Source organism: Drosophila miranda, chromosome 4, assembly GCF_003369915.1.
Source record: "Drosophila miranda strain MSH22 chromosome 4, D.miranda_PacBio2.1, whole genome shotgun sequence".
NCBI lineage: Eukaryota > Metazoa > Arthropoda > Insecta > Diptera > Drosophilidae > Drosophila > Drosophila miranda.
Genome location: NC_046677.1, coordinates 29,675,620 through 29,691,249, shown reverse-complemented (window position 1 = coordinate 29,691,249; position 15,630 = coordinate 29,675,620). Strand labels below are relative to the sequence as shown.

General features: G+C 48.0%; 5 protein-coding genes across 13 annotated transcripts; 2 read left to right on the top strand and 3 right to left on the bottom strand.

The window, feature by feature from the left end:
• The first annotated feature begins 30 nt into the window (after positions 1-30).
• Positions 31-682, top strand: LOC108161546. The gene is made up of 3 exons (XM_017295829.2): positions 31-225; positions 281-351; positions 404-682. The coding sequence occupies exons 1-3, from the start codon at positions 117-119 to the stop codon at positions 611-613; spliced, it is 390 nt and encodes a 129-aa protein (XP_017151318.1). The 5' UTR covers positions 31-116; the 3' UTR covers positions 614-682.
• An 868-nt stretch (positions 683-1,550) lies between these two features.
• On the bottom strand, positions 1,551-3,898 carry LOC108161548 (probable pseudouridine-5'-phosphatase). Of its 7 annotated transcripts, none has more exons than XM_033393909.1 (5): positions 3,048-3,898; positions 2,801-2,990; positions 2,670-2,741; positions 2,045-2,458; positions 1,551-1,985 (listed from the first exon to the last, which is right to left on the bottom strand). In XM_033393909.1, exon 1 carries the CDS (start codon positions 3,875-3,877, stop codon positions 3,167-3,169), a length of 711 nt encoding a protein of 236 aa, XP_033249800.1. In that variant the 5' UTR covers positions 3,878-3,898; the 3' UTR covers positions 1,551-1,985; positions 2,045-2,458; positions 2,670-2,741; positions 2,801-2,990; positions 3,048-3,166. The 7 variants fall into 7 exon arrangements, with proteins under 7 accessions (XP_033249800.1, XP_033249801.1, XP_033249798.1 ...); XM_033393910.1 differs by having other exon boundaries at positions 2,670-2,755; positions 2,942-2,990; XM_033393907.1 differs by having other exon boundaries at positions 2,942-2,990.
• A 12-nt stretch (positions 3,899-3,910) lies between these two features.
• Positions 3,911-4,894, bottom strand: LOC117189030 (pseudouridine-5'-phosphatase-like). The gene is made up of 2 exons (XM_033393905.1): positions 4,694-4,894; positions 3,911-4,636 (listed from the first exon to the last, which is right to left on the bottom strand). The coding sequence occupies exons 1-2, from the start codon at positions 4,758-4,760 to the stop codon at positions 3,981-3,983; spliced, it is 723 nt and encodes a 240-aa protein (XP_033249796.1). The 5' UTR covers positions 4,761-4,894; the 3' UTR covers positions 3,911-3,980.
• Positions 4,895-5,332: 438 nt separating this feature from the next.
• Positions 5,333-6,287, bottom strand: LOC108161542. The gene is made up of 3 exons (XM_017295823.2): positions 6,114-6,287; positions 5,933-6,046; positions 5,333-5,878 (listed from the first exon to the last, which is right to left on the bottom strand). The coding sequence occupies exons 1-3, from the start codon at positions 6,183-6,185 to the stop codon at positions 5,405-5,407; spliced, it is 660 nt and encodes a 219-aa protein (XP_017151312.1). The 5' UTR covers positions 6,186-6,287; the 3' UTR covers positions 5,333-5,404.
• A 6,934-nt stretch (positions 6,288-13,221) lies between these two features.
• On the top strand, positions 13,222-14,486 carry LOC108161544 (apolipoprotein D-like). 3 transcript variants are annotated; one of them, XM_017295825.2, is made up of 7 exons: positions 13,222-13,383; positions 13,440-13,567; positions 13,623-13,708; positions 13,780-13,812; positions 13,872-13,973; positions 14,033-14,190; positions 14,241-14,486. In XM_017295825.2, exons 1-6 carry the CDS (start codon positions 13,255-13,257, stop codon positions 14,173-14,175), a joined length of 621 nt encoding a protein of 206 aa, XP_017151314.1. In that variant the 5' UTR covers positions 13,222-13,254; the 3' UTR covers positions 14,176-14,190; positions 14,241-14,486. The 3 variants fall into 3 exon arrangements, with proteins under 3 accessions (XP_017151314.1, XP_017151315.1, XP_017151313.1); XM_017295826.2 differs by having other exon boundaries at positions 14,033-14,171; positions 14,241-14,482; XM_017295824.2 differs by having other exon boundaries at positions 14,033-14,242.
• The last annotated feature ends 1,144 nt before the right edge of the window (positions 14,487-15,630 follow it).

The following is a 15,630-nucleotide window of genomic DNA, read 5'->3' as shown; positions in this document are numbered from 1 at the left end:
GAAAACTGTACATCTAGTTTTCTCCGAGTTATTTACACAGTTCCTGACTTCCCCCACAAATCCAAAACACTTTCAACATCTTCTGCGTTTACTGAGTAAAACTAAAATTCCAAATTATGTTTTTACCTTTCAGTGGAAATCCGTGCCTTCGGCGTTTCCTGAAGCACTGCCTGATCTTGATAGCCTTCTGCCTGGCCTGTTTTCTTTCTGGAGATCAAACAGCTCGTGAGTGGAACTGCACCTTCATTTATCCCCGTACTTATTCTCTCCCTTCCCCCAGCTTTCATGGGCCGCCCTGATGTGCCACCCAATCGGAACCTGAGCGAGGAGCTGGTCCAGCAGGCATCCAGCGTAAGTACGCCACAGTAAACAATCTGAGCGTACTCTAACCGCATCATTCCAGTGCACCATTGAGCGACAGAGCGGCGATCTGCGGTACCTGAAGATCAGCTGCAGCATGCGGCAGCAAGGCCTTGTGCCCCCTGCCCACAAATGCAATATGATCTTCATGCTGCCGACTGTCCCGAAGCATTTGCGCCGTCAATGGAACCTGCAAGTGCCCATGGACTCGATAGTGGGGCTCGGGGAGCTAACAGCAAAAGAAGAAAAATAGCCAAAGAATCAACATTTTATAGCAAATAAATAGCAGAGATTCGGTAGTACAGTCTACCGTCAGACCTCAGACAGTTTCCAACTTGCACGGAGACCCCATAGGCATCGATGGGTGGCACGGATACCAAACCCCACCTTATCGTTTGAGTTCTCTGTTGAAGCATGTTCCCTGCTCTTGCAAAAGCCTCCCAAGGATTGGGAGGCGTAGGAAGATGCGACGTTCGGCCCTTTGTGGGCGTCCTCCAACTGCGTTCCACCGAATATTCGACACCACTCTGTGAATAGTAAGGGAAAAAACAATGTGGCTCAGTGGCTGAAGCCTCATAGAGTCAGCGAAAGGTCTCCAACCAAGAGGAATCAATCCTTTCAATCAATCCGACTATTCCACGGCCGACCCTCGCTGAAAAGTTTTCTGTTTGCAGGCTTAACTTTTGGATTTGCGTGAAATTTGTTTGTTTCTGCCACAAAATCCTCTCGCGTTCCCTTCATTAAGTACTGAGCCTGGTCGAAGGGGCTCCGAACAAAAACCATGTATTCTTTAAAAAAGGATTTGCAAATTCAAGAAGCACAACGAAATCCTTTTGCAACCAGCAACTCAATTAGTTGCACGCATCCATTAGATATTCCGGGCACAGACCGAGCGAGTGGAACGATTGCAAAGCCATCAAATAGCCAGGGGCCGCCTTCAAATCGGGCAGACGGAGATGGAGATGGAGATGAAGGCGGGTCCTTGAAAGGGTAGGGGATTATTTTTTGGGTACAGCAGGTCCGACCACAAACAAAGATGTCACGCAGTGCGTTGCCCAAGGGGATTTGGACATTGGAACACCCAAAAATATTATATATGACATTTTGTTATGAATACTAATGCGGCCAGAGGACGGGGGCTGGGGCTGGGGCTGGGGCTGGGGGGTCTTAAACTTTCTCGCAAAGACCACTTTGCATAGTCCAGGAATAAGTATATTTATTGAGAGTTTAAGGAACATTTCGTTATTGAGTTCAAGTCTGTGAGTGAACCGATTAACGTCGATCCAGTGGTGGCTCCTCCTCAAGTTATTCACGTTTGAAAAGTTTGGCGCTTGGTGCTCCACAATGAGGGCATTCCCGCGAGTCACCCTCTAGAGCCTCGGTCTTCGGCTTGGCGGCTGGGCCATCCTCGACATCCGGCGACGGGCCGGGTCCGGACTGCAACATCTTCCAGTACAGACGTGGAGTGTAATTTGAGGGAAGTTTGTCAAACAGGATTAAATTGACGAACTTCTCCAATTCGGAGGGCTCGTTGGAGGCCTCGTTGGAGGCCTCGTTGGCGGCCTCGTTGGCGGCCTCATTGGAGGCATTTTGCTGCGCAGAGTCTTGATTCATTCTGGATTGATCTGGCAAAAAGAATACTTTATTTAGACGTCCGTTTCACAGTTTCTTAACTCGAACCTACCACAAGCGGTGAAGAAGGAAACGCAAAGTCACAAATTACTTGCCAATTGGAAGGAAAAATTCAGATGAAGAAGAAGCCACGCGTTTGGGGAAAATTAGCGCCATGGAGGGGGGGAAAATGGTCACATCGAAAAATAGTATTTATCGGGTACTACTTGAGGGTACTCTGGATCATCCCCCCAATGAATATTCCCGCTTGAAATAAACTCCAAAGACACCATAGACATTAAACTATCCCAAAACATTCTTATTTTCATTTCATTAATAGATATCTACTCAAGTATCGAGAGCTATCGATACCACAAAGCCTGGAAATTGCGAATAATTTTGTGATCTCCGATAAATTATCTGTGGCACTGCTCAATAAAGCGTTCCCGCCATGATTGCCCTTTGACATTGGACTCTGGCAACATTCCTGCGAAGAGAGAGAGAGAGAGAGAGAGAGATGCATGAGAGACAAAAACACAGAATAATAGTTCGTAGCCCGCTTCCAGACAGTGTTGGACAGTGTTGGGAAGCGAGCCAGGAAGCTGTCTCTTTCACTTTCATTTCTTGTGCCGCGTCGTAAAGCATTCGAGGAAAATATAATTAGGAAAACCACAAAAGTGCTTCAAGTGTTTCATTACCTTTGTAAAAAACAACAATGGGGTCGGGCCTCTCCGCTGCGCTCACCGGCAGTGACGCCAACAAACAGTTGCCTATGGAAGGAGTGCTAGAATTCAGTGGATTCAAAATGTATTCTAGAGCTTCTCAGTACAGGCATCATCTGCCGATCAGCCCGTTGCCAGTCGCCGCCGCGAGCCCCAAACTCACTGCCAGCCAACATCCAGGATGTCTCCCTTGGCTTTGGTGGGGCCTGGACGTGGACCATCGAAGAGGCCCCTGGAGGGCTACTCACCGCTTTCCTCTTGTGTATCCGTCTCTGAAGGAATTCTGAAGGTTCGTCCCTAAGAGGATTCGGAATCCGTTGACAGTTTTTTCTAGGAACTTTGATCCCTACTTACGCTACACATTTTGAATGGCCAGAAACATAGCCCCACTCCCTTTTCTTTCTTCTTTGAGAGTTCTGAAGGAAGCATCGTCTGCTGTGGATTCGCCTGCAGGAGGCACTCTGCAGGTCTCTTCAGAAGGGGGGCAGTCCAAAGTACTGCGGCCTGAAGGCCTCCAGCGAGCGGAGCCTCAGTGTGGCCGGAGCACTGAGTCGAATGGAGAGCAGGGGATCCGGCACGAGCACAACCTGCATGCCGGCGGCCAAGGCAGCCTCCATGCCCAGTAGCGAGGACTCCAGCACCAGGCAGTTCTCCGGCTCCGGGGGATCCTTGAAGCGAGCGGCGGCTGTGAGGAATATATCCGGAGAGGGCTTGCACCGCTTCACCTCCGAGTCGGAGCCGCCGACGACCGCGTGCTGGAAGACCTCGAAGAGCTGGGCGTGGGGACGCACCTTGAGGTCGTACGACTCTCGACTGCCGCTCGTCTCCAGGGCCATGGGCACGTGGGAGGCGTGCAGGTGGCGCAGGAGGCGCTCCGCGCCGGGCATCAGGCCCACGGACCCCAAGTGGTTCCGAGTGTGGAGCCTGTGGAGGCGCTGGAACTGCGTGCGGCTGAGGGGCAGGCCGTAGCTGTCGATGATCATGTCCGCCGACTCCGGGGAGGGCTTGCCCATGCACCGCAGCTTCAGGTCGAACCCGTAGATGTGGCCGAAGGGGTCGAGGATCTGCTGCACCGCCCGCGTGTTCAGGCGCTCGCTGTCGAGCAGGAGGCCGTCCAGCTCGAAGATGCAGTGGGTCACGGGTCGGAAGCAGCAGTGCCGCGACGAGGAAACCAATTCCGACATTTTCCTGGGATTCTAAGAGATTCTGAGATTCTATTTTTTTGTTTTTTCTTCTAGCAAACTTGGAATTTTGATTGATACAACCGGATCGGATGGAATGTGCTCTCTACCCGAACTCGAACTTTGAACAGGTGTCGTAGTGGGGCAGGCCGAAAAGCTGGGGCTCGAAGTCCGCCATCGAGTCGAGCACCTGCGTGGCGCCTGTCCTCTGCTCCGCCGGCACCCGGGGATCGGGGATCATCACCACCTGCATGCCGGCGGCGATGCCCGCCTGCAGGCCGTTGGGCGAGTCCTCGAAGACCAGACACTGGCCGGCGTCCGGCGCCGGGTGGAAGCGGGAGGCGGCCAGCAGGAAGATGTCCGGGTGGGGCTTGCCCCGGCCCGGCCGCAGCTCCGGGTCATCGCCACAGACCACGTGGTGCAGGGCGGGGAACAGGTCCCTGTGCGGCTGCGACTTGGTGTGGAAGGCGGCCTGCACCGAGCTCGTGGCTATGGCCATGGGAATGCGGTGATCGTGGAGGTGCAGCATCAGGTCCTTGACCCCCGGCAGCAGCTGGACATTGTTGATGCGTCCGTAGACCACGGAGTCGAATATCTTCAGGTACTCGACCGGCGTCAGCGGCAGCTGCAGCTCCTCGACCAGCTGCCGGGCGGACTGGAGGGCCGGCATGCCCATATACCGCAGCTTCATCTCGTACGTGTAGGTCTTGCCGAACGGCGCCACGATCTCGTTGATCACATCCGAGTACATGTTTTCGGTGTCTAAGAAGTGATGGAATCGTATTGATGGAGTAAACGAAGGAATGTGCAGGGGCCTACCCAAGACGGTCCCATCGCTGTCGAAGATGATGTGCGTGACGGGCTTGTAGCAGGCCCTGGAAGCCATGATTACCCCTTCTGGCACGAACCCTACGACTCTGCCCCTACAACATGCCGCCAAAGCTGGGATTTAATTTGAAAATTCAATTTTGAATGCTGGAGAGTCTTGTCATACGAACATAGAATAAAACTGATGTTGAACTGACATAAAGGCCTAAGCTGTAGGTTTGGGGCATACGTAGGACCTCAGCCTTTCCTCGAGGGGGTGCTCGAGAGAGAGATAGTGTTTGGTGCCATTTCCCGACACTTTTCCCGGCCATAAGTCTAAGAACTGAGGCACTATTTTGTGACTAAATGATGTTTTTCGCAGCCTCTGGCTCTCACTGCAGACTGTCTCTTTAAAGGCACTTGCAAGCCTCTTTCCAGGACTTTCGGGGAGGCTCAACATCCCTGAAAGTGCAAGCCAGACATAAACTACAAACGAGATGCCTGCCAGGACAGTAGATCCTTCTAGATTTCCAATTTCCGCCAGGGCATAAGAATTAGCCTGGCGAAAATCAATAGCCAGACAGCGCTGGCTGGCCCGTTCGAGTGCGACTAATGTGTCGCCATCAGATATCAATAAAAGAGCCAGACGAATGCTTGGGTGGGTCTTTCACTTTATAGACCGTTCGGTGTACAGTATTCTGTGTAGCTTGAGTATTGTGGAATCTAGATCGGCCCATCGTCGGGGTCGCGGCACACGCTGTAGAGGACCGGCGGCAGGGGGCGGCCCGAGAGGCTCTTCACGCAGTAGGGCTGCAGGTTTCTCAGCAGATTGCAGATACGCTGGTGCTGGTAGGTGACGTTCGGCTTGCCGTTCTTGTAGATCCAGTCGTCCACGTAGACCACGTCGATGCCCTCGCGCATGATGCGCACGTGGTAGGGATGGTTGTGGGGGAAGAAGCACAGCTCGGTGCCGATCTCCTTGGTGATCAGGGTGTTGGTGTTCGTGTCGACCTCCTCGTTTCCGTCCGCGTTGGTCACGTACTTGGTCAGCTTCACCACAAACACGGCGATCTCCGCGTCGCTGAACAGGCTCTGGCCCGCCGGCAGCACTGTCAGCTCGACCACGACATTCTTGCAGCAGATCAGCTCCGGCTCGTAGGGCTGCAGGGCGTGGAAGTTCAGCAGCGCTGGATTCGGCTGTGAAAATTGTTGGTTAGAACCGTACTCTAGGCGGGGCGGTGCCCATCTCACATTAAAGTTCTGGCGGTAGCTGTTGAGCATCTCCTCGGTGCCGTAGATCGTTCCATGCCACTTTGGCGGCATATAAACCGCCGTGTCCGCGGATGTCAGCAGCATCGTGCCGTGCTGAAAACACACAAAAGTGAGGAAAAGGAAAACGGAAAGCTCCTCAAAAACTGCGGCTCCTTCTTACCAGATCAAACGAATAGTCGCACAGGTTGTCGAAGGTCAGGTCTCTGGGTATTCCATCGTCATCGAGGAACATGCTGACGGACTTTATTTTGCTATCTTCGGCCTAAAATAAAACACAAGTCAATTTTGGACACGAATACGACAAGGTGCCAGTGTGTTCTGTGACGCGTGTGTCAATGCCTGTTCCGATAGATCGATACGATAGACACTACATGCGATATTTTCTTTGAATAAAAGCTGGACTTCTGCTTCCTCCCCTTGTGGTGCTCATAAATTCGTCCACGCCCCTCACGCCAATGACAACTTAAGTGCGGTCATGTTTTTGGGGTCTCTCTGCGTTGCGTAGCACTGTTCCATTAGGAAAACAATTACAGACGACTCTGACAGGCACAAACTAAGCCCATGACCGTCTCCACACAGGAAGAGATAGGGCCGTCTGGGTCTGGCTCTGGCTCCGGCTCTGGCCGGGATATGTGGCCATAAATTATGAGTTTGTCGTCACATGCTGGCGGTCTTAGCCGGTGGTCATGTCTATTAAGCAGCCTTGGGGGCTCTGTCTCCCATCCTTGGGCCTCCCATCCAGCGGCCGTTTATCAAGTGCAGTGTTTGGGGGCCCGCCTGCACTTGTTTACTTTCTTCCAGGGAAAGGTTGCGTTTCTCCACCAAAATTCAAATCCCAAAAACATAAATTATAACCCAGAAACTCCTCTATCCTCTATGCTCCAACTCCATCAGCCTCTGGGTTCTCATTTGCTCACGAACCGAGAGCGTCACATGTGTGTCTAAGTGATTTTCAATAAGTTGTCGGGTCAAAGTTTTTGGGGCACGATTTTTCACAGCTCCAGATGTCTATATATACATATATGTAGGTCTAACATAATTTATGGCGCCTTTGTCTGGGTGGATGGGGTGGATGGGGTGGATGGGGGGGGATTTTCGCAGGCGTCGATAATGACGAGCGATTTCTCATAGCCAAAAGTGGGCTTGGGCCAAAGCACCAGCCATTTGCAGCAGCTGCGACCGACCTTTGACATCCCCCAGGCCCAAGTCGGCCACGTTCCAGAGCCCGTGGCACGTAAAAACAAACTTGATTCTCTTGGCCATCAAAAAATGCCATCCGTCTTGCAATCCAACAAGAAATGTGTTCGCTTCTGACTCTGGAACGCGACGTGATTCAATATTTTCTGCGAAATTATTTTTTAATCATATTGTACTCCGACAGAAGTCAAACAAACATTAGCCAGAGGAGGAGTGAAGGCTGGATTTCCCAGAAGGGGAGGGGTATTCAGGAGGAGAGCCGAGTCTTGAAGCGAAATCTGGTTACCCAAAAGACAGTGACTCAATTTATAGATTGAACTGAAACATTCCCCTCTTCCCCACCAAATCTATAGCCACCCCACAAACACATGTACACATGTTTGACACATAAAACACCCGAAAAAGAAATAAAAGAATAAAGGAAAGACAGGAAAATAGTAAAGCAAAGAATGTAGCAAATGTGCTAGAGAAAACTTTTGTAATTTAAAAGACTTGCAGCTGGTATTCGTATTGGTCGGCCATTAACGCTCGAATCGAATGACGTTTTTGGCTCGGATTCTGGCTCTTATGGTAAATGCCCGCAAAATGTTGAAATGGCAACCAAATCAGCGAATCTCAAACCATGTCAAGCCCGTTCCAACCGTTCCGTCCCGTCCGTTCCGTCCGTTCCAAATTGCAATTGTGACAATGCTGACAATCTGCAGGCGACAGCCAACACCAGAGTTTCGGGCGTCATGGGGTCGGTGGGGCGGGGGGGGGGGAGGGGGAAAACAGACGGCAATGGCATTTCCAAGCTCCATCTCCATCTCTTTCGCCATCGCCATCGCCATCGCCATCTCCATTTCTAGTTCCGTCCAGCTTTCTGGCTTCGTGGCAGCGGCTTCAAGAAAACGGCGAGCGACACTTACAATCAGTATGAAATTTACGCGATTTTCATTGCGGCAAATGGTTCGCTTTTTTCCGTATTAACATTTCTTGGCAGCAAAAGGAGGCAGGAGACTGACTGACTCTAAGGTGTGTGGGTGGGGGTCGAGGGTGCGGGTGTGGGTGTGGGGGGTGCCCCAGCTGAAGTCGTGCCAATTTTCATATTTTCCTGCACTTTGTTGAATGGGCATATGGGATCAGTGAGGATTCGGACAGCAGTTAACTTTTTTTATAGAGGAAAATGATGAACAATTACTGATGGGGAGCATGATGCCGGAACAACTGTACTTTAAGGAGCAATGGTTTGCATAATCTATCCATTAAACATCACTGGGAGTGTTGCAGATTTAGAGACGGGCCTCTAAGCACTCTCTACCCTCTCTTCTCTCATGCGCCTACCCCTGGCTCACTCGCTCGCTTTCATACAACGAAGACCCATCCCCAAATGATTACCCATTAGTCTGGGAGAAAGCATCTCCCCGAAGAGTGTACAAAGACTTCGTTGTGGCCCCAGAGGAATATGATTTTCTTCACAGTTTGGTGGCCCTCCCCGCCCCTCCCTCCACAGACCCCAACCCGCATAACAACAAACAGGCAAACAGCTCGCGGCTGCCACGAGCCAAAAGTGGCATCAGCTGCGGCAGTTGGCGCGGATATATCTTCCCGGTGCCCTGCCCTATCCAATCCCCCCACCATCCACGAGTCTCTGGGCACGCACACGACTCTGGCTGGCTCCCAGTCTGTCTCTAGCCGAGGATAATGCAATAAGCGTTGCCAACAAGGCCCCAACGTCTTCTTCTCCTGTAACTTTGAGCCGTACAGGAAACCCGCTTGTGGGTGGGGGGCATGATGCACAGAGAAAGGGGGGGGGGGGGGATTGCACATGTGTGCCAGACAGGTTATGCGCTATAAAAAATTTAAGAAATTGCTACCAGCGTCAGGGCCAGAACCGAAAAACGACAATACTTACGAGCATTTCACAAATCAAAATACTTTTCGAGCTTCAAGTCTCCGTCTCCGTCTCCGCCTCCGCCTCCGTCTCCCTTTGTTGTCTGCCCCAAGTGGTTATTGTTCTTTCCCCAACTGATGCCAAGAGCAGGGAGGGACGGTTACGGGGACGGGTACGGGTACGGGTACGGAGAGAAAGCGAAAAACAATGTGCTAAATAAATAAATTTGTCGAAGATTGCAAATATCAAAAAGAATATAGAAGAAAACTTTGGCTATGACTTTTATCATGTGGCAGGTGATTGTAAGAGTTTTTATGGTGGATTTAAGATCCAAAATGTGGATAAGTTTTTGAGGATGAAAGAACTATTTCCGATGCATACTAATTGGTGTTTTTGGCAGTCAATAGTTGGGCTAAAAGATACTTCATTTGGAGATACGAAAATACTTACAATACCGATTGATTCGAATTAAAATAGGTACGAAATCTCTGAGCAAAAGATTTCTATCACTCCTTCAAGCTTTGCTTACAATTCAAGACTGTCTTTCAATCTCGATATTCTTGGAATTCGGATCCCAAAGCTCAATGAAAGCTCTCCCTTTCTCTCTATCCCTCTCCATTGAGTGTCTGCTGGAACAGCTTTGAAATTTGAGAAATTTCATGAGAAGCCAAGACGAGACGGGTGTACGAAATGAAATATCAGCATAAGGGAATGTTTATGTTTATTTGAAGGCAATGGCGATAATAATACTTAAAAGTCCATTCATTGAATGCTATGTTTATTTTTTTAAATGTTTTGATCTGATATCTATGATCTATGCAAAAAAGTTGTTTAAAGATTCTTGAATGATTTATTTATTTATTTATTAGTTTAGAAGAAATATACAACTATTAATTCTGTGGCGCAGATCTTCGTTTAATTTTTATTAACTTATTTATTTCACGTCTTTTCTCTCTTCTTGTCGATCGTTTAAATCCTCCTCCGACTTATCGCAGTATAATATCGCAGAATAGTATCGCATAAAACTTATCGCAGTATAGTATCGGGATCGGTTAGGGTTAGTATCGGTAAGGGCTAATATGGGTTTGGTTAGGGTTAATATGTGTTGCCTTACAATTCTAAGAGGTTTGCGGGGTGCCTAGAGTATTAGTACCCAGACCTAGACCTTCGAGGAATGATTTATAATGGAATGTTTTGCGCCGAGCCTTTTCGGAGACTCGGACTCTAGATTTACCAAAGAGATGTCTTCGTTGTTAGATTGCAATTTAGAGTTCTATTATATGATGTTTTATACTACAGAGTTAGAAGAGCTGGCCGAGAACTACGGATATTGTAGAGTGTCAGAAGGTACCGAAGGCATAGAATGACAGTTCCCACTGCCAATACGATGGTCCACGTTAGTTATGTATGTATATATAATAGCGGTAGAGTACCCTTTATTTCCTTTAGTTCTTCGTTTTGTATACGTATTGTATTTTTCGAAAAAGAAGTCGATGAATGTTGAACCGTTCTACGATTATTTGGGAGTCAGAAATCAAGTATCCATTGGAGGTCCAGCCCTCTCTTTCGCCTGCTGCTGATAGCCTATCAGCATTCTCTCGTCTCCTTTAGGTCCTCTCATCCTTTCCTATATCTTCTTTCTGACATCATGTCTTTCTATTGCCGAGAAAGCCATCTACTCTACAGTGAGGCCTTCTTATAGGCCTTCTACCTCTACTATTGGTGCTATTGGTTGGGGACATCTCGGGAGGAGTATAGATGGTAGCTCGTTCGACGACGATTGGGACTGAGGGTAAGCAAAGGCCAAAGATTGAATGCTTGAATATAGACACAATATTTGAGCAAATATGCCCGAAAAAAATCAAGGAAAATCCACTAGGGATTATGGCAACTCGCACTCCTATCAAAAAATACATATATTTTAAGGAACAATATACATGAGCAGTAGGAGAGTTACACATATATGTGTGAGAGGAGCGCGACAACAAATAATTTAAGAAAATTCGATTAAAAGAGATTCCAGGAAATATCTTCAGAGCTATTAGAAACTTCTGCTCCCAGCAGTTTAATTTAAATTGGGTTCATCTACAGAACTTGTGCACTTTTATTCGCCAAACAATAACTCCCTTAGTCCCAAATTATCTCAGATATTTTGTGTACCAAGGGATCCCATGATGTACATTCCTTTAGCTATATCTCTCGTAGATTGTAGGTCTCTCCGTGCTGCCGCATCCTCCTCCCCACTCCCCCTGATGCATGGCTGTTTTTCCATGTAAAAGAAGAGAAACGAAACCGTTCTTAATATCCTGGGAGAATGGCATGCAAAAACGGGCACAGGCACAGGCGACTGGAACAAAGGCAAAGACGAGCAGAAACTGCGTCATGTTTTGCGATTCCCACGCATTCTCTGGACCCCCTGCCCCCCTGCTGCCAGTCCAACCATCCTATATCTCCACTCCCACGAGCTCGCTTGGGGTTAAAGGTCGTCGGAGTGTGTCGCCACCCACTTGATGTTGCAAGTGGCGCCTGCCGCTGCTGCCACTGTGGCTCTCGGATGTTATTTAACCGACAGTTTAGTGTTATCACCCCCTCCGGCTCTGTAGTCCTTTTTTATGTCATCTGTTGATTGCAGGCAGACCCCCAAACAGACCCCCAGCTGTGCCCAATGGAACTGCAACAATAATCGGAATTAATTCAATTTTGGTGGCAGGTTTTAAAGGTAGCCACTTAATTAAATAGCCACACACACACACACACACGCACACGTGCTGTCCTGTGTCCTGTGGCCAGGATGCAGTGCACTCTGATATTTTGTGATTTTTATATAGAACCGAATTCTGTTTAAATCAAATTACATTCAACAAAATGCCCATAAAGCGAGGCGGATGGATAACCGCAAAATATTCGAGCACTTAAAATCGCAAAATGATTGAATTGTGTGCAGGGACTTTTATGGATATGCGGCCGTGACACAAGCCCCTCGTGAGGGGCCCCCAGATGCTGGAGGAGTCGTGAATGGGTCCCCAAACAAGTGGAATGTTGCCCTTTCACCGAATCTCTAGCCTTCGATCTCACACACCAAATAAATCCAGGAAATACCTCCAAGGATTATGGTCTCTTCCATCCAAAAATACATACATTTTGAGTCACGCTCTCATCTCCCATGTCAATCTTTTCGGATGCGGTTACGCGCAACAGTGGCAGGGCCACAGGGGGGACATAGGCCCGTCCATACTTGTCACATTTAAACACATTTAAGTGAATGTAGGATCATCTGGCTGTATCCTTTAAGGCCTCCTCTGGGCGACGCCTCTGTCTGGGGGGCTGCACTGATGGCCTGTAATAACCGACGAGGCTCAGGGTATCAGGGTATCTGGGTATCAGCGTATCAGGCTACCAGCTGCCGGCTTATGGTTGCCTTTGATCAAATTATCCCCAGCACTCCTCCCACCCACAGACATTGCACCTGTTTTTAAGCTCAGATGTCCGGTAAATGTGTACATATTTTAAATTTAATTACTACACGCGCAGCATGCAACAAGCAAGCCACCACCCGTCCAACCCCAATCCTTTCATTCCACGACCCCAAAAGGCAGGGGAATGCGCTATGAATTCGCTTTTGCGAATAGTTGGCTGGCCATTCAAAATCTGCGCTAGTCATCCACGAAAGGGGATCCAAGAGTTTCCTGGGACACACAATCCATGCGATTCAGAACTCTTCGAACCCACCTCCCAAAAGGCAAAAACATACATCATCTGGGACTACCTGTCTGTCCACTTCATAGCTCTCCACTTCAGCGTTTGTCCTGCGGCCATTTTTGCACATTTAACTCAATTTGTGGTTTACATTTAATTAATTGAATAATATATGGGAGAATGGCATTTCTCGTCTTCTCTGCAGCTCCCAAAGAGAAAAACCGCAGAAATCTCGCCACTGTCAACGGGTTTTGCTGACCAGATTCATCTCTTTGGCTCGAAAGAACCCAAGCACCCCCAAAAAAATGCACAGAGACAAAGCACTCAACAGATGGCGCCAGCATCTATGCGGGTGGATTCTGTCCAGGGAGGGCGCCACGAATGCAATCCACAGGCGAGCAGAAGCTTTCGCTGGTGTGGGAGGAATATTTTGTAAGGCAAAATCAGGCAGAAATAATCCAAATATTATGGTAATTAATAGATTTCTAGACTTACTTGTAGTTTGGCTTCAGATTTCGTTAGACGTGGTTAAAGAATGAATCTGAAAAGAAGAATTATAGTATTAATTTTCCTCTTATATCTTTGGGAGAGTGCGAAAGGCCTGGAACTGTACCCAGGACAGTGTCCTCGCCTGAGTCCCGTCAAAAACTTCGATCTCCAAAAGGTAAGAGGGTCCTTTGGTTCTCCTTAACGTTGAGACGAGTCTCTTTGTTCCACAAGTTCCTGGGCGTTTGGTATGTGCAATCCTTCTATCCATTCGACGATGAACCCATGCTGGAGTGCCAGCACTTTCTCTACCAAAGCCACAAGGGTCGTTTCTATGAATTCGAGCTACTGCTGGATAACGAGTAAGCCAACACATGATCCATAAATGGTTCTTTATATAAACATTACATTTCCAAGTCACGATAAACAAGTAATGACCCGTTCGAGTGTTATAAGATACCATGAAAACACCGGCGGCATCGAAGTCAAGCGACGCAATAGCTGTGAGTGTTTAAAAAATATTAACCAGGGGAATAATAAATAATAACAAATACTCCACAATTTCCCTGTACAGCCTATGACAATCCGCCTCACCACAAAACCATTCGTAAGTCCACAAATCGGATATCTATACAAAAGACTACAGATTACCCATTCTGTTGGCAGCTACTCGACCGCATCGCTTTACAATGTACCCCCTGGCCCTGGACTATGACTCCTATGTGGTCATGGTCACCTGCAACAGCCACAGAAGGAACCAGCATTACCGTGAGTACATGTGATAAGACCTTTATATATCCCATATAATATTGTCCCAAACTCGAAAGTGGGCGCCTGGATAATGACCAGACATTGTAGGCCACCAGGAAAGTTCGTTTTGGCCGCTCAGAATGCCCTGATCAAGCAGGATATCGAAGTCGTGAACATGATACATGCCAATCACTTCAACTGTGAACTTTTCAAATGGTGATTTACGAATTTCCAGGTCTTTATTTGAGATGTTTATGGATAAAATATAACACAAAATATTTCCAGAACACTGCAATGCTATATTCGGCAAAAATTAATTCTATACTTCGAATTTCCCATAAAATGATCCCCTTGAGATTCGCTATGTAGATGGAAGTTTGTCTGTATTTGAATTCTGTTTCGTTTAGAATAAACGCTGAAATGAGCAATGGAGCTGGTAAATATTGGGAGTAATTCGAAATTAGTAGGATTTTAGTACTAGTAAATCACATATCCGCGAGTTATATTGAAAAAAACACCCCCAGATCATGAAGATCTTCTGAAAGACCTTGAATCTTCAATAATATTTAATATTCTAAAGCTATATTTTATAGTTATTAATTAGCCAACAATAAATAGAGTAAATAAAGTAGTGGCTAATCCATCCGCCTATTCGAAGCAGCGATAAGTAGCGATTCGTTCCGCAAGTGTACCATTATAGGCTTAAGTGCTCTCCACCTTCTGCACAGATCACGAGAGAATATCTATGGTCATCTATTTCAACGACTGACCTTGTTGAAAAAGACCCTGAGGTTTCGATATAGTATAAGAATGCACAATTTATGGTTATATGATTGCGAAAGTATATAAGAGGACGATCTGCTGAAGCCGAATTGCAAGTCTGACGGCCCTATGCTGCAAATCGTAGAAGAGAGCGCGAGATAGCGATAGAAAGAGAGCGTGAGAGCAGCTCGGAGCTGCAGCTAAGCCGAGCCCGAAAAATAAATTGAGCGCGAGAGAACTGCAGCAGGAACGAAGAGGGCGCGATAGAGAGGCGAAAGAACGGCCGCTGCCGCTGCCGTGCAAAAGCATACGAGCATATGGGTTGAATGGTGTATATGTATGCTTGTATGTACAGTGGGCAGTGCAGAGAGTGAAAAAGAGAGATGATTTGCATTGGGCTGCGCCGGCTGCACCACTGGCTATGATTTTGGGAATTTGATGACGCATATAAGGGTGGTGGGGGGGGGGGGGGGGGGGGGGGGGGGGGGGGGGGGGGGGGGGGGGGGAGGCTGGGAAACACCACAGTAGCCATCCACCAGTAGCTACCTTTCATATTTTACAAAAAAACTTTTAAAAAGGCACAAAAACTGGCATTTTATATGCACAGAATGATATATATGTGAGTACATATGTGTATATATAGTATCTATCATGCATAGCTGACATACCTATATGTGCATATATGTGCACATGCATCACCCATCTACCATTTTCAGGACATTGAACTACTTCAGTTGATCGCCCACAATTGATATGCAAGCTGCTGCGCGGTGGCTACACGGAAGCCCTTATCTATAGAGAACAATCGCACAAAAAGTACCATATAGTTTGCCATTAAATGATGTAAATATTGCAATCACAATTCCGCCCACGGCGCCCAGAGAGTGTAACGAGACACACATGTGGACAGACG

Coding starts and splice junctions, on each gene's coding strand:
- LOC108161542 (XM_017295823.2), bottom strand. CDS start 6,185: ATGTTCCTCGATGACGATGGAATACCCAGAGACCTGACCTTCGACAAC. Junction 6,047..6,113: donor GCGACTATTCGTTTGATCTG/GTAAGAAGGAGC, acceptor GTGTGTTTTCAG/CACGGCACGATGCTGCTGAC. Junction 5,879..5,932: donor GCTACCGCCAGAACTTTAAT/GTGAGATGGGCA, acceptor CAATTTTCACAG/CCGAATCCAGCGCTGCTGAA.
- LOC108161548 (XM_033393906.1), bottom strand. CDS start 3,877: ATGTCGGAATTGGTTTCCTCGTCGCGGCACTGCTGCTTCCGACCCGTG.
- LOC108161544 (XM_017295825.2), top strand. CDS start 13,255: ATGAATCTGAAAAGAAGAATTATAGTATTAATTTTCCTCTTATATCTT. Junction 13,384..13,439: donor AAAACTTCGATCTCCAAAAG/GTAAGAGGGTCC, acceptor TTGTTCCACAAG/TTCCTGGGCGTTTGGTATGT. Junction 13,974..14,032: donor CAGAAGGAACCAGCATTACC/GTGAGTACATGT, acceptor CAAACTCGAAAG/TGGGCGCCTGGATAATGACC.
- LOC108161546 (XM_017295829.2), top strand. CDS start 117: ATGTTTTTACCTTTCAGTGGAAATCCGTGCCTTCGGCGTTTCCTGAAG. Junction 226..280: donor TTCTGGAGATCAAACAGCTC/GTGAGTGGAACT, acceptor CCCTTCCCCCAG/CTTTCATGGGCCGCCCTGAT. Junction 352..403: donor TGGTCCAGCAGGCATCCAGC/GTAAGTACGCCA, acceptor GCATCATTCCAG/TGCACCATTGAGCGACAGAG.
- LOC117189030 (XM_033393905.1), bottom strand. CDS start 4,760: ATGGCTTCCAGGGCCTGCTACAAGCCCGTCACGCACATCATCTTCGAC. Junction 4,637..4,693: donor CAGCGATGGGACCGTCTTGG/GTAGGCCCCTGC, acceptor ATCACTTCTTAG/ACACCGAAAACATGTACTCG.